This window comes from Misgurnus anguillicaudatus, chromosome 17 (genome assembly GCF_027580225.2).
Source record: "Misgurnus anguillicaudatus chromosome 17, ASM2758022v2, whole genome shotgun sequence".
In the NCBI taxonomy this organism is placed as follows: Eukaryota; Metazoa; Chordata; class Actinopteri; order Cypriniformes; family Cobitidae; genus Misgurnus; species Misgurnus anguillicaudatus.
Genome location: NC_073353.2, coordinates 25,016,387 through 25,041,999, shown reverse-complemented (window position 1 = coordinate 25,041,999; position 25,613 = coordinate 25,016,387). Strand labels below are relative to the sequence as shown.

General features: G+C 36.9%; 1 protein-coding gene across 4 annotated transcripts; it reads left to right on the top strand.

The window, feature by feature from the left end:
* Nucleotides 1-137: 137 nt before the first annotated feature.
* sytl5 (synaptotagmin-like 5) lies at nucleotides 138-25,401 on the top strand. 4 transcript variants are annotated; one of them, XM_055215351.2, is made up of 17 exons: nucleotides 138-384; nucleotides 5,738-6,014; nucleotides 7,129-7,338; nucleotides 7,645-7,760; nucleotides 9,974-10,091; nucleotides 10,433-10,535; nucleotides 10,629-10,758; nucleotides 10,950-11,050; nucleotides 11,349-11,426; nucleotides 13,758-13,823; nucleotides 13,906-14,159; nucleotides 15,050-15,152; nucleotides 15,233-15,394; nucleotides 15,484-15,592; nucleotides 18,863-18,992; nucleotides 19,067-19,275; nucleotides 22,208-25,401. In XM_055215351.2, the coding sequence occupies exons 2-17, from the start codon at nucleotides 5,890-5,892 to the stop codon at nucleotides 22,348-22,350; spliced, it is 2,157 nt and encodes a 718-aa protein (XP_055071326.1). In that variant the 5' UTR covers nucleotides 138-384; nucleotides 5,738-5,889; the 3' UTR covers nucleotides 22,351-25,401. The 4 variants fall into 4 exon arrangements, with proteins under 4 accessions (XP_055071326.1, XP_055071325.1, XP_055071329.1 ...); XM_055215350.2 differs by having other exon boundaries at nucleotides 5,695-6,014; XM_055215354.2 differs by having other exon boundaries at nucleotides 142-384; nucleotides 5,695-6,014; nucleotides 13,981-14,159.
* The last annotated feature ends 212 nt before the right edge of the window (nucleotides 25,402-25,613 follow it).

The window sequence follows — 25,613 nt, the reverse complement described above, 5'->3', positions numbered from 1 at the left end:
CTCTCTCTCTCTCTCTCTCTCTCTCTCTCTCTCTCTCTCTCTCTCTCTCTCTCTCTCTTCTCTCTGTGCGTGTGTGTTTGTGTGTGTGTGTGTGTGTGTGTGTGTGTGTGTGTGTGTGTGTGTGTGTGTGTGTGTGTGTGTGTGTGTGTGTGTGTGTGTGTGTGTGTGTGTGTGTGTGTGTGTGTGCTGTGCACGGTCACGGGGAATCCGTGGGAGCACAGGCTCCGCCCACGACATGCTCGTCTCCAGGGGCGCGTGCGTGGGGGGGTTTGCCTCGCGATCAGCTCGAGCAGCAGAGGCTGTAATGAACACAGAGTCATAGCACGCGACCGTATAACAGAGCACTGCAGTTTACAGAAGACTCATGAACGCGCGCTGCGGCAGGTAAGATCTCAGTTTCATATCCTGATGTTTATTCATCAGTGCTCTCTGTTTGTTGTGCCATACATATGTTTAAGGTGAGTTAAACTTCAATGTTGCCATTATGTCTCATTTCAACAGAAAACGTTTGTATAAATGTGTAAAGTCTTTTTCTTTATACCTCGTTTACTTTATCTTTAAAGATTCTGAAGCCTGAAAAAGTCATTATTAGAAGATATTACTTCTAACAACATGTGTCCTGCTGTTTTGAGGCACTACATGTAATGTCGTGTGGTCTCAGGTGTATGAACAGGTGCAATGCAGTAGAGGTTTTATATTTACAAGAATGGACATAATTAATATTTGTTTTGGTAGTTTTTTAAACAGTTTAAAAACGTAACGCTAATGACTGGTTTGAGAAATGTTAGGTGTTTACAGATATCAGTGTTTGTACTGTAAATTAACAAGAATAACCGGGGCTAGTTGTCCCACTTCCAGTGAATGTTTTTATGGCATTTTATGTAGGGTTGTTTTGGAAAGGGTTGTTTTTTTTGCACTTTTGTGAGAAAAGCTTTGTCCTGGTGTCATTTTGTTTCCTTTTGGCATTTTGATTAATTATTGTGTTTTTTGCTATTTAAACAATATTATGATGTTTAATTTTTTGTTTGGAGGATATAAAATACTCAGTTTAATTATAATTTCTTCTAGTTTTCAACTTTAAAACCAACAAAGATCTTCATACAAGACCATTGTTGTTCAATGGTAATGATTTTGGTAATGGTTTGTGACTTGCTCATTCATATGAGTAAAGCTTTCAGCAGTCGCCAGGCATGCACTGTTTAGTTATTAGTGTGGCATCCAGTGGAAAGCTGTCTAGGGATATTGTGACGTAATGCATGACAAACCGACTTAGTATGTGACCTATGAAGTGTTATCTCTCATTTTGTCCCCCCACCCTGGTGGTATGCTAGCTTAGAATTTTTTTTATTATTGCCATGTAAGGGTGTAAATGACATGACCGCAACCTTTAATTCTGTGCCCTATTCAACAGACTGACCTTTTTGCCCACTCACACAGGTGGATGAATGCGTGTTATACATCCAGATTTAAGCTCTAAATGTTTGTCTTATAACAAAGGTGACATAACAAGATACACACTGTGTATTGCATGCTGCTAGTTAACTGTTAAACTGATGTCATGTATAATCTTTTGTTTGCTTTGAACGTCACGAAAATACAGTGTATTTTTCGGAGAAAAAAAAATTATACCCAAATAAGGATAATCAAAAGAAAGTTGGGACAGCAAATCAGTTTAACCGCCCAGATGAGAATTTTATAATTTAGAGGTTGCTCTTTCATTACTCGGCACACGTAATGAATTTAATAATGTGCTCGGTTTAATCTGTTTTGTTGCAGAGAGGACAGATAAAATGGACACGAATGAAATAATTGTTGAAAAACAATAAAGCTATACATTTACGTGAACAGCATCGCTCAGATAATTTGGCCTCAAAAGAATTTGATGAAAAATGTATCTTTATATTAGTGAAGGCACTGTGCACAGTGCTGGTCCACCATAATAATAAAACCCCACAATATTTATTACCATGGTATTTCAAAGGATACTTTTCGTGTTATTATAGCAGCAGGGTCCTAATTGCTTGTCAGAAAATCTAAAAACTAAGACTGTATACAGTTGTATAGTCTAATTAAACAGCAAAGGTCATTTTTAAAAACCTTTTCCACTTTTTATCATGAACTGGTCCTAAGTGAGAAAACTTTAATAAGCAAAAAAGCTGTCATGTTCACACTCGGATTCTACTACTAAAGCAATTTCACACAATCAGATTCTAGACCGAATCTAGCTGTTGTAACTCAATATAAATGGCTTGTCCCTGCTTGACCGTACATATCAGTCGCCAATACTGCTGTCCTTTTAAACACCACGTCTTACTGTCCCATAACTGACATTTTCTATTGATCTGAGTGTGTGTTTAAAAAAGGATGCATTAAAGATTCAAAGGGGCACAGCTGGAGAAGAACTACGTTACATTAAGAATATGGGAACTAGTGACAGACTGATAAACAAACCAGGCAGATTAAAGATTCAATTTAGATTATATAGACTATCTAGTCTCTCTACTACTTACAAATAACAAGCATTAAAAACCTATATGTGCCAACTGCTACTTTACTATCCAAGACTTAGCTAATTTGACATTTTATAGCTCTGTGTCCCTTTTAATGATGTTAAAGTAGCCATTGAAAGGCATATTAAAGATGCATAAGTCTAATCTCCATTAAGACAGGTGTTGTTGGTGTGAATGTGTCTTCCTCATACTTTGGTTTTTGTCCACTCCGAAAACTTCCCATGATTCTGTCTTAGTATTTGTTGATGTCAACATGTCGGATACACTAGAGCTTACTACATCAATAAGCTAATAGTGTTATTAGTTTTGTTGACAAGCCATTGGGCTCTTTAATCTTGTGTTTTGTATTTGCAGGCGTTGACTAGATAAAATGTGATATGTGTATCTTTATAAGAGAACGCTGTATGAGTGTGTGTTTACACATGGCAGTCTGTACACTTCGGTGCGTGTACTTAGGGTGGGATCCGAGGAGATACCACACCTTCTGTAACCTTGGAAGTTTTATATTTTTCATTTAAGCATATCAGCAGTTAGTATTTTCCCACTGTTTTTCCTTACTTCAGGAGTATGTAAGAAACATATATGCGAACAACACATCGTACTAACACAGCTTTCTGAAGATGATGACAGTAAAGCTTTTTAACTGTTGCCAGATATTGCTGGTCATGCTGTTTTCTTATCCGCGGAGACACTTTTCCAGTGTATCTGTTTGTGTGTCACTATAAACATTGGTTGCGTGGAAAATTTTAATTAATATTGCTTCACATCTTCCTTGTGAGTCAGACATGAAATGTGAAAGGAACCAGTTAGACACAAAGATACTTAAATGCCATACTGTATGTACAACAGAGAGCCAATTAAACATTATACACTATTATATATCTAATATATAAAATATATAGTTATATTAACAATATAAAACTATACTTATTTTTATATAATTAGAATAAAAAAATAATTATTCACCTGTTTGTGTGCATTGTGTCACCACACTTTCCTAAGTGTGAGTGATGGTGTGAAAAACAGCTTTCGAAGGTTGTGATTATGTTGGCCCATCAGACTTAGTGTATCACATACTGTTAGATAGAGACAAGAAAACGTGGCACACACACACACACACACACACACATACACAGTATTTTCTACTCATTTGACACTATCAGTTTTAAACAAATCTGCTACACAGTATAAAATATGCTTAAATGCATATTAATCCAGATCCTACAAACATTTATAGGTAAAATATGATTTTTGTTGTATAACCTATAAATCACTGCTACAAATAGGAAAAAAAGGACCTCATTTGTTATTTATGCACAGCATTTAGGACAGTATGTGCTTTGTTTTCTTAGTGCTTGCAAGCAAAGATGACTGAAATTCCTGTAACTGTGCTTTTTGCCAAATCTGTGTCTCATTACTTCTTTATTAGAGCTGTTGAATTTGGGCCAAATTTTATGTTCTTCAAGAGTGAAACATTTAGATCAGTCTAAAATCAACGTAGGATGAAAGGTAGCCAGTTAAAAAAAAATCAAATGTTCATTCCTCGATGACTGATCAATAGTTTTAATAACCATAATCATAACATGCCCCACAAAGTGGCAAACCTTATTTGGGTATAAAAATATATAGTTTCCATGTAATAACATGGTTTGGTCCTTTCTCATTAAATTTTCTGCATTATTCAAACAAATCGTCTGTGTCTGAAATATCCCCTATACCCTTCACTATTCCCTACATTACTCCACTAATATAGTTCACTCGAATGAGTGAATTCGGACATTTGAGCTCATCGGAAGCGCTTCAGTCTGTACAGCATCTTCCGCCGAGACGCATTAATTCATTCAGGGTGAGCCTCAGTGGGCAACTAGCGGCTAGCTTTGAGTGTACATCGGTTGGACACTTATCATTGCGGTGCATTGTGGGGTTGAATGAGTGCTCTCAATAATGTCCACTATGATTTCGGACACCACTAGAAATGGATGTTCCACTTAATAGTGCACTATTTAAGGGGGCTATTTTGGACACAGCCATAACCTACTGTAGGTTTTCCATAAATTTTACTTAATTTAAACAGTTTCAGTCTTTTTTTTGGAAAGTGTCAGCTATAAACGCAGAGGTTGATGCTTCACTCCCAAGTATGCATGATGTACAGTGATTAGTGTCTAACTCTATTACTCTTGTGCACTTGAGCAATGCACTTCACCCCAGATTGCTGTTGGCGGACTGCCACCGCAGTTACTGTATTGTCACTTTAAATAAAGCTAAATGGAGACTTATTAGTGGCTGTTTGGCTCGGCTCTCGTGGTAGCATCTGGACTGTCTATTCAGTGTATTCACCAAGACCATGATAATCCATAACATTCATATACTAAACCAGTGAAGACTTTTGGGTATTCTAAACTGAAACTGTTTTTATCTTTTAATGAACTTTAATTTAAGTGCAATACAAATGTTATGAAAGTTATGAAATACACTCTTTTACTTTAAAGGGGACATTTCACAAGACTTTTTAATATGTTAAATACATTTTTGGTGTTTCCAGAGTAGGCATGTGAAGTTGGAAAGCATCTTTTGCAGCGATTTTTGTGTGAGCATCAGTGAACACCCCTGACCACTCGGTGAGTTTCACGTCTTTGTAAACGAAAGTTTAATGCATCTTAGAAAGGATTGTTCCAGTGCACCTATGCAGCCATTGTAGAAGTGGGGGGTAATACAACAAATACCCGAAAATTCTCGGGCCAGCATCATATGTCTAAATTTCAGTCCAAACCTATGTCATCATAAACAATCTGAAAACAGGGCTTTAAATGTAAAATACCGAACTTGTCCTTTGTGAAATTTCCACTTTAGGTGTGTGCCGTTTGTGGGTGTGTTTTTAAATGCAAATGAGTTGATCTCTGCACTAAATGGCAGTGTCGTGGTTGGATTGTGGTGATTAAGGGGTGGAATTATCCGCTTCTGACATCACAGGGGCAGCCAAATTTCAATTACCTATTTTTACATGCTTGCAAAGAATGGTTTACAAAACCAAACCAAAAAGTTACTGGGTTGATCTTTTTCCCATTTTTTTAGGTTGATGGAAGCACTTAAACATGGAAAAAGTCAGATTTTCAAGATATGTCCCCTTTAAACTATTAAGACAAATTATTATGATTTACATACTGTGTGTGCTTTATGCTTGCAGTCTGAAGAATAAATGAAGAATTCAACAATGCTCTGACCCACAGGATCAAGATTGCTGAGTGATGAATGGTATCTGAAGGATACGTATTTTGGGAATACGTAGGGGACTGAAGATTTCGAGTGGCATTCATGAAGGATTTGTTGGCAGCCAAATTGATTGGCTGAGTGTTCGTTGACCCATGTAAGCCCTTTTCAAATGATCATGGCGAAGACAACCGACTCTCTCAATCTGTCCTTCCTCCTGGAGCATGAAAGACAGATGATCCTCAATGTCCTCCAGAAAGACGAGAAGCTCCGTAAACGAGAGGAGAAACGCATCAGGTAGCGTCTTTCACTTTCTAATTATTTTAGCAGTTGCTTTTATCCAAAGCGACTTACAAATTAATCTTAGGATTGCAAAAATATGAGAAGTGCTACAGTTACAAAGATTTAACAGTTCTTGGAGACTTTTCCTGTGAAAAGAGAGAGAGAGAGAAATGAGAAGTCTCTCGACAGGAACATCTAACATGTTCCTGTCAAGTATATTCAGAAAGATACATCTTTTGTGTGTTTAATAAGGCCTGTATGATATGGAAAGGTACTGAATGGAGAGGGCAGGTGGCTGGACATAAATTTGGAGACTTCCTCACCAAGCACAGAGAAAAGAAGTGTTTTGGATGTGGATGGTTGATGTCCTGGCGAGAAGACTGCTGATCGATGTAGTTTTCTCTGTAAAAACATCTGCAAAGGTTTTAGCTGTAAAGGTTATTGGAAGGAGGAGGACAGAGAAGGTGATTGTTTACAAAATCAATTTTTTTTGCCAGAGCTTATGGTGTTCACAGAGGACATCAAATAAAGAGGTGGTTGGAGGATTAGTGTGAGCTGGGGACAAGGGCACAAAGGTTTTCAAGACACGATGTTAGCATTGATTGAGCATAAAGTGTCAGTGGTGGCGTTCACAACCAAGGATGAAAGTTCATAGGATAGAGAAGAGAAAATGAAACAGTGGAGATGCGTTTAATAGTGAGCGTAGGTTGCACCTGGATGAAACTGGCAGAAGAGTGGGTGTAAAACATTTAGGATTATGTATATTGAATGCAATGAAATGTTAAAGGGGAAACTAAAGCATTATCGGTGGTGCAGTTATGTGTAGATGAGGTCAAGCTGGTTTTCTGATTTGGGAGTTCCTGAAGTGGTAAGTCGAATTAGGTGGGAAGTGCTGCAGTCCCCAGGTGGATGCTGAAGTTCTTGAAAACTATGAGCGGGCTGCCATCTTTAGGGAAGGAGTAACACATTCAGCATCTCTAAGAAGTGATGTGCTACAACAAAATAAAGTTGTACAGGAAAGGAAATCCAGTTCGCTAATTGGATGGCAAATGCTAGAATGAAGTCTGCTTAGTCTATGACAAGGTCATTGGGTTAATTATTATTTATGCTGTTTTTTGTTTCTCTACAGGAAGTTAAAAAATGAACTTTTGGAACTAAAGCGAGTCGGGCGACGCAGTTCAGCGGATCAGCGTGAGTGCGTCGTGTGTCTGCGGGCTCTGGGTCTCATCCTGCAGAGGGGTAATGTGTGTACCAACTGTCATCGGCGCGTCTGCAATTTCTGCACTGCTACGCCTTCAGACAGCAAACACTGCAAATGCACCGTGTGTGCAAAGACTGCGTGAGTCACCGAGAACATCTGAACGCTCACTGGCCCGTGATGGAGATAATATATAAATTTTGCCCCAAAACATTCACTCTAGAATGATAATGGCTCTTCCCCCTAATACCACCTGTCATTGACTTGCAATAGATTTGGTAGAATGTCTGTAAATAAAGGCTGTTAGCTGTTTGCCCCACCTTTTTGATTTAATAGGAAATACTTGGCACCGTAGAGAAAACGGCATTTGCATATGGGGAGCCAATTAAACTGTGTGTCAGTTCTGGTGCTTAAACTGTGCTGTTTTTCTGTAACTGGCTTCTTTAGGGAACTGAAGGTAGTTACAGGAGAATGGTTTCAGGAAGAGAGATCAAAAAGGTTTCAACATGCCGGCATACCCAGCAGTGATGTAGTCAAACAGTCTATTCTCAACAGTCCAGCAGGTGAGACCAACTAAGATGCTTGAGCTTTAATTCATTTTTAGTAAGACAATTATCTATGGAAGCCCTGAAGTATAGAAAATTATTCACTTTATCCTTCCTTTTAATGAGTTGGAAGAACTAAGATCGTTAGATTTTTGAGATAAGCTGTAATTAATTTTTAATTAGACAATTTAGTCGATGTAAGACTTTCTCCTTCCTTTTATAGATTTAAATTAAGTTTTTGCTAATTTATTTCCATTTGTACAAGAGTGTTGGAAGTAAGAGTACAATTGTTTAGGGATAATTAATACACAGTGTTTGTATTTGTATATTTTCTAACTTGTTTCTTAAAGGAAAACACTACACTTTTTCAAAATTTTACTATGTTCTTACCTCAACTTAGAAAAATTAATACATACATATCTTTTTTCAATGCATGCACTTAATCTTTGTACAGCGCATCGTGAATGTGTTAGCATTTAGCCTAGCCCCATTCATTCCTTAGGATCCAAACAGGGATGAATTTACAAGCCACCAAACACTTCCATGTTTTCCCTATTTAAAGACTGTTATATGAGTAGTTACAGTAAGTAAGTATGGTGGCACAAAACAAAACGTGGCGATTTTTTTAAATGAGTGAAGGAGTGATGATGTTACTGCGCACCAAGGTCGAAGTGCTGCAAACTACAATATAGTTTTCGTTTTTTAACCGTTAAAAAATCGCCACGTTTTATGCCACAATACTTACTCGTGTAACTACTCATGTAATAGGTTTTAAATAGGGAAAACATGGAAGTGTTTGGTGGCTTCGAAATTCATTCCTGTTTGGAATGAATGGGGCTAGGCTAAATGCAAACACATTCACAACGTGCTGTACAAAGATTAAGTGCACGCGTTGAAAAAAGATAGGTATGTATTAATTTGTCTAAGTTGAGGTAAGAACATAGTAAAAAAATTGAAAAACAGAGGTGTTTTCCTTTAAATTGATAGTTTTTAGGACATAAGCAATCCAAGTTGTGCTAATTCACACAAAAAATTTAAATTGTGTCATCATTTACACACTTACAAACCTGTTGATATTTTCAGGAAACCGATCAGAAGCCCCATTGATTTATTTAGTATTCTTTTTTCCTACTATCGATCGGTTTGGTTACAAACATTCCTCAAATATCTTTTGTTGTGTTCATCAGAACAAAGAAATGTATACAGGTTTGTAACAACATGAAAGTGAGTAAATGATGACAGAATTTTCATTTTTGGGTAAGCAATCCTTTTACCGTGTTTATATATATATAAGGGTTTTTGTCCTTCTAAGAGTTTTTCCCACTGGGTTTTTTTCGTCCCCGGGAGAGTCAGCCAACTTTGGCTTAACTTAGCTCTTTACTGTATACGTTACATTATTACTACGCTCGCTTGTACGGTTTATCCTTAGCCGCAATATTCTACTTCTTATATTATCTATTGATTTTCTGTGTTCTCCCCTACATTTACTCATGTAAAGCTGCTTTGCAACAATCAACAATTGTGAAAAGCGCTATATAAATAAAATTGAATTGAATTTTAAAGGGGACAGAGAATGAAAAACCATTTTTACCTTGTCTTTGTTGAATAATGGTAGTCTACCCACATTCACAAACATACAAAAAGTGCTAAACATGCTAAACATCTCAGTCTCATAGAAATTCCTCTTTTAGAAATGTCAGCCAGAAAACAGCCCAATCAGAAAAACTGATGCTTATGACATCACAGACTTCTAACTGCCCCTCCACTTTAAAATAATTGGCTACATTTTTTGAGTGGCAGCAAAAACAGCCAATCAGTAATGAGATTGCAAGTTAAGCCAGTAGGGGAGCCAAATAGGTGCAAAACCACTTGTTTAAAAAAACCACCCTAATAGAGCTATCTGAGAGAGGTTTTTAGGTAGCTTCTAAGGCATTACAGACCCAAACAAAAAAATTTTTGTCTACATGTCACATCACAGAACAAGGATAAATACTCCGTTCGATCATTCTATGTCACCTTTAAGTACAACACCCAAATTGGGTAAATATTGGACAAAACACATGCTGGGTTAAAAATGACCCAATGATGGGTTGTTGTTATGCACCATGGGTTATAATATTCCAGCAGTTGGGTTAAAACAATCCAGAATTGGGTCAATTGTAACCCAGCCATTTTTAGAGTATTGGATTGCTTCTGTTCATTTTTTTACAAAGGTCTGATTTAATTTGTAGATGGAGGTTCCACCCAGCGCCAGCCGTCTCCATCAGAGTTGGAGAGATCAGCCACGCCCCAGCTTGAGATACCAGGCACACCTCAATCACAGAAAAGCACAGGAAAGATCAGAAAAGGGTGAGGGGTGACATTTACAGTCTGTTGAACATTTGTTTTAAACTACAGTTTTGTTCAAAAAGCATTTTTACCGCACTCCTTATTGCAATTTTGCAAAATATAATATGCATGCTTGCTCAAATGTGCAGTATGATGTATCCAAAAATGCATTTCCTATGTATCTTTTCTGGACTCTTTATTCGATTGCACTGCAAGCGAGAACCCAAACTGGATTACAATGCTCTCATTGCTTGTGTAAATCATATTCTTGTTGCATTACTTTCCATTTAAAAAAATAATAGGGAGTATATAATGTGTAGTATGCTGTAAGCTCTTCCTTATTATGGCTGTCTGTGCATTAGGAAGAAAGCACTTGCAGTGGAATCATCAGGATTGCCAACAACACCCAATAACATGCGAGCACAAACACCCCAAATGCCCACCCAAATGGAGGGTAGAAACAGGGTACGCATGATGGCACATTTGCATTCCTGTGTATACAGATGTACACAATATGCATGACAAGTTGGGTTTAATGCTGTCTGTGTGTTTGTTCAGCCGGACGGGGCAGAGAGCGTGACTAGTATACAAAGTAGTGACAGCGGTCCAGAAAAAATTACGGATGGGCGGAGACAAACACATTCTAGAACACCCTCCATCGCCGTATCCAGGGCCTCCCTCTCATCAGGTATCACCATGGCAACAACTTGACATATACAGTATACTAATGCTCTAAACACTACCTTGACATTTTTGATACATTAATATGTCACACATAAAAACAATCATATTGCATTTAAATAATGCATGATAAGATAACAGATATCAAATAGCCAAAACATTAAGGAGGTTAAAAAATTATTTTTTTTGTGATGACAGATCGCAGTCGTTCAGAGGTTGACCTCAGTATTGCCGGGGATGACTTCAGTGAAGACCCATTGGTTAATCGCTGCCGTTCAGTACCCGGGCTCAACGATGAGGTAGATGTCATCTCTAAAATCATTTCTCAGCTGCAGTTTATTCCAGTTTGCAAGATATAATATTGATTTCTAGCAGGGGTTGAAATGTCAGTTCTGGATATATAGTGGTAATTTAAGTAATTCATGTTAGATTTATATTGTCATAAAACATCTGTCTTATATAATTATGGGTAATGGTTAAAATATTGAGCCATGATAGCTTATATATAACTTCCTAAATTTTTACTATGAAACTCATTCTTCAAAGGGTGTGGGTTTTCTCTGTGTAATATTTGCTGAATTAATATTTGTGCTACAGGACTCGGATGAGGACATCGATGCTTTGTTATCGGCACATTACAAAACCAACCGGAGCGACAGCTTGGCACAATCAATGGTATAATGGTTTACACAGTCAAAATCACATTTACACCATAATTATAGGCTCAGCTCCATAATGTCTTTCGCTCCAGCGTGTGTTCTGTGCAGATGTACATTTCCTTGTTCATCACAACGGTGTGTAGTGTTTGTTTAGATGCATGTTTGTGTGCTTTATGGATATTAGCATTTCTCTCCGGCTAAATCTCCAGTTACACTTAATTAGTTGACTCACCTGGCAGACCTACACATTCATTTATACTGCAATGTGCATCATTGCCACATCTCAGCTTTTCTTGCCCACGCACACAGACACAGGTGGTGCATTAAGACGCAACAAAGTTAAGGATAAAAATTCAGACGATTAGGAAGACAAGTGGCCTTTTCCTGAGCTCGCACACAGTGTCTAAAAGCCTGATGATGAGTCATTACGCCACACCGACAGATGTGAAGAGTGCTGAATGAAGAGGAAATTAGGGTAAAACGAAACAAACAATCAGAGACAGACTTTCACCAAAAACAAAGACATGTCACACTTTAAAAAGACCTTCAAGATGGTGTCACATAAATCACAATTATATCATCGTTTATGCAACCATTTGTAGTTCAAAACCTGTATTTGCTTTCTTCTGTGGATGTCGGGCAGAATGTTCATGCTGTGAATGTGAGTGGAGACTGGGCCTATTAAGATCAATGAAGCACCATTAAAGCATTCAATACGACACTGAGGCTGTATTCCAAGCGTTAAGTTGTTATTTGCAGAAAAGCTTTTGATACGGCATAGCTTGAAAACCCAGGTTCTGAAATTATAAAACAAAGCAATTGTACAGTGATGCATTTAGCAGACACTAAGTGCATTCAAAATACATTTTATCTCATGCATGTTATTCGTGTATGTGTGTTCCCTGGGAATCAAACCCACAACCTATGCTCGGCTAACATAATGCTCTGCCTAGTGAGCTACAGGAACACCAAGGGCCCTATTTTAACGATCTAATTTAACGACTGGAAAAATGGTTTATGCACCAACGCACGGTCGAAAATGGTTGTTCCTATTCTCCTAATGAGTAATGGGTGTGTTTTGGGCGTAACGTGAAATAAACCAATGGGAGTCTCAGCTCTAATCCCCTTTAAAAGCCAGCTGCGCTGCTGCTATGTCTAATCCCTATTTAAATGACGGACTTTGTAAACTGAAAAACTAAGCGGAGGAAGAAGACCACCAGTTTAAGAATAATGCTAAAAATTTTTGTTGTTTTCATTTTTATTGAAATTGTTATTTTTTTAGATTAAAACCTTTAAAAGCCGCTTTCTTTTAGTCATAGAAGTAAAAATAGCAGGCTTTTAATTCCTGTAAATGTATTGATATCCTACATAATCATTGTAATCTCATAAAATAATTTGCAAATATGCAAAAAAAGCTTTGAACTCTAAAAAAAACTTTATTTGTAACAAACAAGAGATAAAGAATTTACAAACGCGCGGAGAGTCATTTCAGCACTCGGACAGCGTCATGTTTTTTTAAAGCATTACTTAAAAATGGTTCTCATCTCACCATATCCACAGGTACAGAGTCATCATATACAATAAATTGTGGGGTAGCATTTAAAAAACATTTAAAAATAGATGCATTTGTTCAAAGCAAAGCATTTATTTACTTACCAGGCTACAGGTGAAGCAGCTCTTTGCGCCTTCTAAAGTCTCATAATCGGTCCTCGTTTATGTCCAAGAGACTCAATAATAATCATTTACATTTTAAACTTAAATTTTTCATATTTAAAAGCCTTTTTGTGCTGCTGTGCATCCATGTATGTGATAAGCATTCCCGCGTTGTCGTCCCGTTTATAGGCGCATATTACTAACGCGCTCTTTAAATAACAAAAAAACATATTTATTTTAGTTGCCTTAAAATAGCAACGCGCCAACAATGCGCCTGAACACACATTGTTTTCAGACCAGAACGGCCATGGGCGCAAAATTGGGCGCAAATGCATTTGCTAATTAAACAACGTTGCGCTAAACGTAAAAATGATAATTGCGTCGGGTTGAAACTAGCAAAAGACACCTGCATCACGCATTGTGCTGCATTGCACCGGGTGTATGATAGAGCCCCAAATTTCATGAAAGGTAAAAACCATTGGGTTCCATATGACATGAGGCTGAGTAAAGAATAACAAAATCTCCATTTCAGCGTGAACTTCTCCTTTTTCAATTGCTTCTTTTTGACATCGGGAATCTTTATTCTTTCACATGATCCATGCTTCTCTCATTTCTGCTCGTTTTCAAACACTTTCCTGGCTTGCCTTCGTGCTATCAATCTTCATTCTTCTCTTTCTTTCTTTCGGTGGTCTAGTCTTCCACACCTGCCTCGGAGAGAAAGTGGGGTTTCCTTAATGTACCTGACTCAGACGCTGACACTGTGAGTGTTCGTGGGTTTATGCCTGTGGTCCGATGTGTGTCTGTCTTGCTCTGATGGCTTTGATTTTTCTGTATCACTGAAGAGGCCATCACACATGCACTCAAACACAAGCTTGAGACAGACGGACAACCCAACACTTATTCTGTCTGCTCTCCAGACCAGTATCAACAGTATGATGAGCGTGTACAGCGAAACGGGAGACTACGGCAACATACGGGTATCCGGGGAGATCCTGCTTAACATCTCCTACAGCTATAAAACAGGGGCACTCAATGTGCTCGTCCGCGAGTGCCGCTGCCTAGCAACCGGGGATGAGAGGAAACAGCGCACAGATCCGTAAGACCACACACACACACATCTGTATGTTCCACTATACACTTCACTTTCAACCCTGGTAGAGCATCCCTGGACTTAGACGTATAATTAATAGGGCGGTTAAAAGATTATGAATCATTTTTAATTGCAATTAATATTATGCTTTTGTGTATTTAAATTATGTAAACCCGTGTGAATTTAAAAGATGATATTTGTTGAAGAATACAGTAATAATACATATAAACCATGCATATTATATAAATAACAGCTTTAAAGGGACACTCCACTTTTTTTGAAAATATGCTCATTTTCTGGCTCTCCTAGAGTTAAACAATTGATTTTTACTTTTTTGGAATCCATTCAGCCGATCCCTGGGTCTGGCGGTACCACCTCCAGCACAGCTTAGCACAATCCACTGAATCTGACTAGACCACTAGCATCGCGCTAAAAAATAACCAAAGAGTCTCGATATATTTCCTATTCAAAACTTGACTCTTCTGTAGTTACATCGTGTAGTGACGGAAAATTAAAAGTTGCAATTTTGTAGGCAGATATGGCTTGGAACTATACTCTCATTCTACCTTAATAATCAAGGACTTTGCTGCTGTAACATGGCTGTAGCAGGCGCAATGATATTAAGTAGCACCAGAAAATAGTCCCCTGCTATTGAAAGGAACCAAAGGGACCATTTTTGGGCACTGCGTAATATCACTACGCCTGCTGCAGCCATGTTATATCAGTAAAGTCCCTGTTATTACGCCAGAATGAGAGTATAGTCCTAGCCATATCGGCCTAGAAAATCCCAACTTTTTAATTTCCGTCAGCCAATACTTTACTAAACATATTTATTTATAGTCCACACATTTTTAAATGTTAAATTGTGTATGTGTGTGTGTGTGTGTGTTTTACAGGTATGTTAAAACGTATCTTTTGCCAGACAAATCCCGTCAAAGCAAGAGGAAAACCAGTATCAAAAGCAACACTACTAACCCAGTGTTCAATGAGAACCTAAGGGTAAGAAAACCTTTCTTTCTGCATTGTATCAGGATGAACCTGCAAATGAGATATTGATTTTCAGGTCTCTCTCTGTGTAGTATGTGGTCAGTCACTCTCAGCTAGAGACGCGCACACTGCAGGTGTCTGTGTGGCATCACGATCGCTTCGGACAGAACACCTTCCTAGGAGAGGCAGAAATTCCCTTTGACTCTTGGGAGTTTGACTCTCATTTAGAGGAATGGTTTGCACTGCAGCCCAGGGTAAGCTGAACACACACACAAAACATTAAGAGAAAAACAGTGTGTTATGGTGTGTCGTGAACAGTGATATTGTGGTCTGTGTCTATCAGAATGATCCTTATGTAGATTCAGTGATGCATTATAAAGGTGAACTGACAGTGGTTTTGAAGTACATTCCTGCAGAGAGAAATGCCACCCTGCCTGTGGACCAAGTGCAAGGTATGATTTAGGAATTGCTCTTTCAAAAGCTCATTTCGTTTTCATTTTTGAGGAATACATTATTATGATCTATATGGCTTTTTCTTAAAGCTGAACTATATTGGAAAAGCAATAAAATAGCAGTCGCTGTGGTTGGGATTTTATATTCTTATTGCAAAAAGAAAATAGGAAAATTCACACAAAACACTCATGCTTTGGCATATGTATATGACTTATTCTGTTCATTTTTAATACATTATTTTAATTTATACAAATAATTGTATGATAAAATGCCATTATGTTATCTTTATATATATGAGCCAACATGGTAAAACTCCAGAATGCACATCTATCCGTCATTAAAGTAATCCAAATAACTCCATTGGGTTAATACAAGTAAATGTCTACTTAAAGGGACAGTAAGTAGGGTTTTAAGTGTTTTATTAATCAAAATCAATATCTTTATTCATAAATATGTCCTTGTAGGTGTCAAATGACCTCTGCCAGTGATCTGACTTTTCTTTGTAAGCTTAGAATTTCTTCTCTTTACTTACATTGAACGGATAAGTCCAAGGAGGCTTCCATGTCGTTCCGCCGTATTGATAAACTATAATAGCAGAGAGGGTCAAAAAGCACTAGCCTACCAACGCGTTTCCACAACACGTGAGCCAGCTGAAACGGACAAGGAGATCAGTGAGTACATAACAGCTACCGTAGTTGCATCACCCATTTGGAAAAGCGAGGCGCTGGAGAGCACTTTTCGTTTGAATGCAAAATACAATTAAACCACTAGATGGGGGTAAATCCTACTTATTGTTCCTTTAAGTGAAACATGTTTGTGAGAAAAAACGAATATTTTGAGCTTATTTTGCGATACAGTACATCGCCTCTCAATAAGAACATACAGATCACCTCCGTAAGTTTAAATATGGTGGCACATTAATAACTGGAAATATCACAGACTTATTAATCCCCTTTAGAAGACACATATTAACACACTCAAGACATCTGGATTATCCTAAAGATACATTTACTTTATGTGATCCTGGATCACAAAACCAGTCATAAGGATCTTTTTTTTATGTATGCATCATCTGAATCAATCTGAATTAATACGTTTTTCATTGATTAACAATATTTGGCTGAGATACAACTATTTGAAAATCTAGAGAAATCTAAATATTGATAAAATCATCTCTATGGAACATGATCTTTATTTAATATCCTAATGATTTTTGGCATACAAAATCGATAATTTTGAACCATACAACGTATTGTTGGCTATTGCTACAAATATACCCATGCTTTTTATGGCTTATGGTTACTTATGACTTTGTGGTCTAGGGTCACATATGTGCTTTTTGCAGTTACATCATGTTGACTTTCATATAAGAAGATACAGTAACATGACAGCATTTTTATTTTCAATTTTTAGGTTTGTGTTCATATCTAAGTGAACACTACTGTCAGACTGTAAATGGTTTGGCAAGATCAGAAATTCAAAAATCTTAAAAATTACATTTGCACAATTATTATGAAAGTTAAGACTGAATGGACCTGAAAATGTCAAATGGTGTAACCGCCAATTGCACCAAAGAATGAAAAAAATGAAATATTTTATCCACCTTAATGGCATGTAAGCGTAATCATCAACAAAAAATCATTTTAAGATATCATTTTATATTTCTAAATGTAAATTTTAATGTGTTTTTTTGTGATATTTGTCCTGACATGCTGAAAACAGCTCTGTTTTCGAAATAATCTTTTACAAATTATGTAAAAATGTACACTGTAAAAAATTAGCTGTAATTATGCAGCTGGTTGCCAGTAACTTACTGTAGATGATAAAGATGGAAATTTTGTAATGTTTATTTAACTTTTGAACAAACTGTTGCCAGTAAATAACATAAATGTAAAATCTACAGCAAGTTACTGGCAGCTAGTTGCCAGTAATACCCAATAATACTGTAATTTCTACAGAATTTTTTTACAGTGTATGTTAAAAATTATATTACACTAAACTAGATGATTATATTTTATTCCACATTTATTATTAATAAATATTTTCATTTAAAAAATACTAGTTGCACCAATTGACACAGACTGGTTACACCACATTGACATTTTTGCAATTATCCCCCAAATATTCTTTCAAAATGAAATAAAACCAGAAATATTAGACTTGGTCCTGATGAAATATAATTTGAAGTCATTGTTTTTGTTTCATTAATTATTATCATATGTATTTGTTCACCTAAATATGAAAGAACCAAGAAAGGTACACTGTAAAAAATTTGCTGTAATTTTGCAGCTGGTTGCCAGTAACTTACTGTAGAAGATAAAGTCTAAAATGTTTCATGTTCATTTAACTTTGAACAAAATGTTGCCAGTAAATAACAAATGTAAAATCTACAGTAAGTTACTGGCAGCTAGTTGCCAGTAATACCCAGTAATACTGTAATTTCTACAGAAATTTTTTACAGTGTAATTAAAGCTTATAGCTGGCTTTCCTGTCTTTGTTCCATTGGGCAAGTTGGTGACCCTTTGTTCGTGAAGAAGGGCAGAGGTGTGACTCTTTCTTTATCATGATGATGAAGTTGTTTTAGCGGGGCTAAAACATTTAATTATGTTTACATGCTCAATGGGGGATGATCTGCCCTTTCTTGACTAACTGTAACCTTCCTTTTTATGTTTATATTGTAATCTGAAGGCAGGGGTTTCCATCTAAAGGGACTGCCCCCTTCAAATGGCTTTAAATGTAATGCATGTATACCCAAAGTCAGACTTGGTTACTGCAGCGCCCCTACAGCTCAAGGAAATCCAAGTCTCCTAAAAAAGAGTCTTTGCTAAAAAAAAGTCCTCAAAAAAGAGAATGTATGCAAGTAATCTGCAAATTAATTTTGAAATTTTTACCCTTTTACATTTAATTGAACCATACGGACACAAAATAATTAACATCATGTCACTCACTGACCCAATATCAGAAAAAAGCTGCACTGTTGTTTGGGTTCTTACAAGCTTTTTCTGTTCACTGTCTATATCAAAGGGATAGTTCACCCAAAAATTTAAATATTGTCATTGTTTAACCACTCTTACGTTGTTACAAACCTTTATAAATCTCTTTGTTCTGATCAACACAAAGGAAGATATTGGTTTTGGTACAAACATTCCTCAAAATATCTTCTTATAAAATAATGTATACAGGTTTGTAACAACATGAGGATGAAGAAAGGATGAGAGAATTTTTGGGTGAACTACCCCGCAGTCTAACTCTGTATTTCTCTCTGTTAGTAAAAAAGGGATTTCTTAAAGGAAAGAAATTCATCACTCTTCCTAAAGGTGGAATGGTGGAGTTGTTGGTTAAGGAGGCCAAAAACTTAACAGCAGTAAAAGGAGGTTCATCCGATCCGTTCGTCAAAGGGTGAGCAGATGGCTTTACTGTGATGGCTTGCTGAGAAATAGATAACGTACTTACTTTCCCGGTTTGCCTTTTAGATACCTCCTGCCCGATGACAAAAAAAGCACAAAGCACAAGACGGCCGTGGTGAAGCGCACAGTAAACCCACGCTGGAATCACACATTCACATACTGCGGCCTGCAGCACAGTGATCTGGACAACGTGTGTCTTGAGCTCACCGTGTGGGACAGAGAACCACTCTCCAGCAACGTTTTCTTGGGTGGGGTACGGCTCGGGGCCGGGACAGGTTAGTCCTTTAATTTCTCTTTATATCAGATCGTTAATTTGCATTCTGTCTTCATATTGGCATGAAAGATTCAAGTACATGCTTGACCGTGAAACGTTTTCTGATGATCAAATTAGGATAATGTCCTACTTTCTGATTTTCTACATTTTCTCATTTTCCAAACCATCATGCTTGATGATGTGGCAACACATTTGACAAAGTCATTTACTGTTGGTAATGATAACTCATTTGTGACCCTAGACCACAAAACTAGTCATAAGTTGCACGGTTATATTATGCCAAAAATCATTAAGATATTATATAAAGATCATGTTCCATAAAAAGATATTTTGTAAAATTCATAACCGTAAATAAAATAAAACTTTTATTTCTGTGAGGGCTTGCACTTCTAAGGACTTAATTTTGACAACTTTAAAGGTCCCGTTCTTTCTGTGTTTTTAAAGCTTTGATTGTGTTTACAGTGCACAATATAACATGTGTTTATGTTTCACGTGTAAAAAACACTATATTTTTCACACAATTTATTTATCTGTATTGTGCTGTTTTCACTGTCCTCAAAACGTGCTGATGTCTTCCTTGTTCTATGAAGTCCCTCCTTCAGAAATACGTTTTGAGTTCTGATTGTTTAGTTTGTTTAGGTTGTTGTGTTTCAATAGCAGCTTAGCTTGCCGTTAACTTAGCTGGTGACTGACACATTCCTATGGGCGGAGCTTAGTCAAAAAACTGGTCTAGTGATGTCATTAAAGCAGGAAGTAGAGGGCTGTAGTCCAAACCGGCCATTCACTGTAGGAATTCTGTTAAAGAAAATAAATCGTCTGGCAGTGAACTTTGAGCTTTACCATTTTACAGGTATTATTTATGCTATTATAGCAACATTACACACTAACTAGGGATTAAAAAATGGGATCAGAAAAAATTTGACCTTTAAAGGCAATTTTCTCAATATTTAGATTTTTTGCACTCTCAGATTCAAATAGTTGTATCTCGGTCAAATATCCTAACAAACCACATCAATGGAAAGAGTGTTTATGCAGTTTCAGATGATGTATAAATCTCAATTTCCAAAAATGGACCCTAATTACTGGTTTTGTGGTCCAAGTATAGAGGGTATGCATTGACATCACTTTCCCACGTGACCACGCCAAAGCACGTCTGTTGAGTGGCAAACGTTCTACAAAATGGCTGGTTTTCATAGCGGCTGCTGCGAAAATACCATTAAAACTGACTATTATCAGCTTAAAGAGTAACTAAACCCTAAACCAACTTTTTTTAGTTAAAGATCTGTAAGAATGATGCTTTATTAGTGCTGTTCATTCATTTTAGTAAGTTTTTTTGACATTTCTATATAAAGAGTTTCAATACTACAATATATGGTGTAAAAACGTCTGAGTGCTGCCCTCTTCAGGTTGAACGGTGGCCACTGCAGTTGAATTTTCCTATTGGATGTTGGGTCCAAAAAGTAACTTGTGACGTAAGCAGATTCAAGCTCACCACGCCCTTGTTACGATCTCACTACACACTTAAGTTCGGCCCCTCTATCTCCGTTGGTATCTGCCCACTTTTTTTGCATTTTTCAAATATTGCCAGTGGGTGGAGTCAGGCTCTGACCAGGGGTTTAGTTACGCTTTAAATTAAATTTAGTTGGACTTGATAGCAGAGGTGGACAATACTTAGTTACATTAGTTACATTTTCCAAGCATCGGTGCTTTATTAGGATGTTTGTATTGGAAAAATTTTACTTCACTACATTCTAAAGCATTTAATCATACTGTGTATTCTTTAATATTGCATATTAAAATGTATTTAATACCTAATTACTTAAAAATTTGTGTACTTTTACTTGAGTAAAAATACGTTAATGTACTTAAATATTAAATGTAAAACAAAAACTTGTAATAGCGTAAAAAAATATGATAATATGCTTTTGAATGTATGTTTTCCAAAGAAAAACACTGATAAAATACAAATACTTGAAAAAATACTTTTCAGTAGAAAGTAAAATCTGCTTAGTGACCCTATCAACTTGTCAACCCACCTGTGGTCTGTGGACGTTGGCATTAACGATCAATTTACTTCTCTTTAACGCAGTCTGTAAAACAATAGCCCCGAAATCTTGTTAAATCTGTTAGTACAGTCTATCACACAACAGCTTTTTTCCATTTAGACACGTTTTCACCATGTTTTCGCTGATTTCACACTGTACGCAAATGCTGCTGCTCTATCTTTTGCCACTCAGTGGGCATAACCGCAGTCACTTTCACCGAAGGTGACGTCCCGTGCATACCCTCTATTTTGTTTCTCTTTGATTACTGTGTATTAAATGGGCAATTTTCTACACTTTTGTAGTATTTATAGTCTAAAGTCACTTATATTGTCAGTCAGACATATGCTACACCTGAATTTAGTTTTATTCGACCAATTATATTCCTTTCTTTGATCCTTACTATTAAACAGGCTACTACCATGCTTCTAAAACAGCTATAAATAAATGACCTGTTATGATTTGCCAACCTCTTTGCATGTGAAATGAGTAAAAACACTTTTGCTGAATTGTTGACAGCTTATTGATATGTAAATAAATGTGGACAGTTGTATGTGTATGTGCTTATAGTTCATAAAAGTGACATTTTCTGAATGCAGCTTGCTTTCCATTAATGTGAACCAGTCTGTATAAACCCAGCTACTGATTTTTATCTTTTATATTGACTGAATAAGGTCATGTCAAAGATTGAAATGAATGTGAAATCAATAAATGTAATCAAACTTTGATGCTCCTAATCTCATATTTAGATTGATATTTTAGTCTGAATTTCACAGACAGGGTCACAAATTTTCTGAGTGCACTGGGAAGAGAGCTTTGTGCTAAATGTTTTTCACTATTAGGCACTTTTAAGCAACACAGTTTATTAACCAAGCTATTTATGACTTGCAGGTCTGAGTTACGGGAAGGAAGTGGACTGGAATGATGCTTACGGGGAGGAGCAGCGGCTATGGCAACGCATGATTGACAACCCAGAAGTCCCTCAGGAGTGCACGCTGATGCTGCGATCCAGCATGGCCAAAAGAAAGACTTAGAGAGAAGAATACACACAGAGAGTGTTTCTCTGGCAATACGCATTAAATCTGATCATCACTAGACACTTTAAAATGCTTTTAGGCATTATTCACATTCTCATTCCTTTAGTGTGAATTTGCATACTAAATTCTTAAAACACATTTGTTGCATACTGTACGTACGTCTGTATAGGCCCGTAGGGCACTGGTACATCTGGTGTTTACATTAGTTTGGGTAATTTGGAGCTATTTTCTGTGATTAGATTTACCCGATCTTAGACCACATTCATTCCTGGCATTAACACTGACTTAAATCCAGATGTAAAAGACAACTGTGTTTATGGAATATTCATGTAATCTAGATTATCATACACACACATTAACATCGGGTGTAAGTTGAAGACTGTTCAAAAAAGCACAGTAAACATTTAAATCACATTATTGTCCAGAAAGAACAAAGCACTAGGCACTTCTTTACACATGCACAAAAATAAATCGCATCTGCAGACAACACATACAACAAACACTGCTGAATATGATTAGGATTGTGTTCCTGTTTACCAGCTGGTAGTGACTGGCGTCAACAATGCCATGATCATGGGTTTGTTTCCCAGGGTATGCAGATGCCAGATACTGATAATATGTACAGCTTAAATGCACTGAAAGTTTGGATTATAGCATTTGCTAAATACATAAATGACCAAAAGTTGAGGCGAAGAAAATTTATTTAAAGGGGCAATGTGGGACCAATAGAAGGATCTATTGACAGAAATGCAACGTAATATACATAACTATTATCAGTGTTGGGGAAAGTTACTTTTAAAAGTAATGCTTTACAATATTAAGTTACTCTCCAAAAAAGTAACTAATTGTGTTAGTTGGTTGACGCTTGATCGCTTTCAGGTCTTGAGGGTGTTTTTTATGACTGAGAAGTTCTGCGTTCAGAAATTGCATATTTCCATCGCAAAAATTTAATTCTAGGTGACTACATTCAGTTTAATTCAGTAGTTGTTTTTTATTAAATTGAATAATTAAACTGAAAAGTAACTAATTGAAAAGCGCGAATTGAACGTTGCCGCTGGAAACACGCGAGTGAACAAATCTGAACTTCGGCAGATTTCGGCGCCAAATTAACCAATCAGGACCTTGCTGTAGTAGTGACGTGATTACATAGCCTGGCTCCGCCCTCCTACGTGCTTCCGCTTAATTTTCATTTCGCTTCAGTACTACGTCTGGGACTGTTGTGTAGAGTTTCGTTTTCTCCTGCAAAAATCTGCAGGTCCAATCAGCGAACAGATGGGGGTGGCTAAGAACGATGACTTTGAGATCGTGCGTCAGTTTGAGTTGTAGTTCAGTAATGGCAGCGGAGAAATACGTGAGGAAAGCTATTCAGTCCGTTGTTGCAAAACTTCAGAATATCCAGAAGTTAAAGCCGGAGCAAGAACAATGTTTGCTAAGTTTTGTTGGTGTGATCATTTGGACTTGTTGTTTCTGGACGGTTTCGGCACATGACATACGTCACGACCAAACGTTAGCGATTGGTTATGGCAGATTCAGAGTGACTCTGGGCAGATCCAATAGATTTAAACTTCAACAGAGGACCCTCCTTAACGGAAGTAGCACTTTGCAATGGAGCGTGGCCAGACTCTCTGTACAAATGAAATGAATGTACGAGAGTCTGGTTGGACTAGGCTAGTGATTACAGGAAGCGAGAGGAGTCTCAGCAGAGTCGCAGAAGCCCCTCCCATGACGCGAATTTCCACGTGAATGTCTCGAATGACTAGAATTTCACGCGTTTATGAAGCGAGTAAACTCAAATGTTCAAGCGTCCAACTACGCACGAATAGCGCGTTTTTGCCGCCTCTACCGCGGCTGGTGTAAACGCAGCATTAGTCATTGGTTGCAATTCACAATCTCACCACTAAATGCCGCTAAAATTCCCACATTGCACCTTTAATAAAGCATTGTCGTAGTTTACATTATAATACTGTTTCAATATTCTCACAGCAAGATTTATTATTAATTCAGTTTTTTATATGAATATTTTTGACATGTAGAGCAAGTCTGTGAGAAGGATAAACATACTGTATCATTAGGTCAGTGCATAATTTATATACAACCAAAATGTAAACTGTAAAAGCTAAAAAACAAGGTTTAATGTCCATATAAAAAAGAAGTGAATATAGATGTTAATTTGTACCTGTGATTCCCAACCCTAATAACAAGCATTTCCATGAGCACATGTATACAAAGATGCACAAACATCTGTAGACATCCTGAGGTGTGTATGTATTACCTCAGATCTGTCTTGGTTATGTTGCAAAACTAAAAAAAACATTTCTGAAGACAATGTGGTTGATTATATTAAATTATCTCCAGGTCATAGTTATGGTAAAATAATAGTTGGGTAGAGGGAGTGCAAATTGACATTTCATAATATTGCTGGCTCTTTTTTGTTATGAAATCCTTCTGTCTGATAAAGACAAATCACAATTCAGCATGCAAATGTTACCTCTACATCATCATAGATTTTAATGACATTCAAACTAATACAGAAAATGTCAACATGTTTGTTTCAAAACATGTTCATAAAAACAAAAATACATCTAATGATATCAAAGTTGTAATAGATCCTATATTTTAGATGAAAAAATGCATTAGAATAATGCACTAGAAGCACAAGTCCCAATGCTGAATTTTGTGGTGATCCATTTCGTGATGTCACTCACTGTGTGGACTCCATGAATATATTTGTGTACAATGTGTCCTTAAACCCATTACTTTTAAGCATCAATTACAAACCTGATCAAATCTATTAGACCTTAAGAACGTATACAACATGATATATGAGACTTATAATAAAGTGATTAGATTTTGTGGCATGTAGACTTTATCAATGTCAAAGTGTGACCTCCACTGTTACATGTGTAAACAATGTCCAAAATTGTCTAAAGCTGTTAGATCCACAGTATGTTTGATGCAGTTTCCACTATCATCCAGATTTTCGATAAACCATGTACTGGTCTGTACTTATATCTCCTTCAGAAAGATAATAAACTGTTATTAACCACCTGTTGTTGCTTCCAAAGACTTCTTTCTAAGCAGAAAACTAAATTGAACTGTTTTAATATGCATGTCTAGGTTTTTCACATATACAGAGTCCTGATGACAATGTGACTTATATTTAGGCTACTGTAGGTAGGAAAAAGCTTTTCTGCATGCAGATTTATTCAGCAAACTAAAATAAACAAGACTGGCATTTTAAGAAAGTGAGTCCAATGATC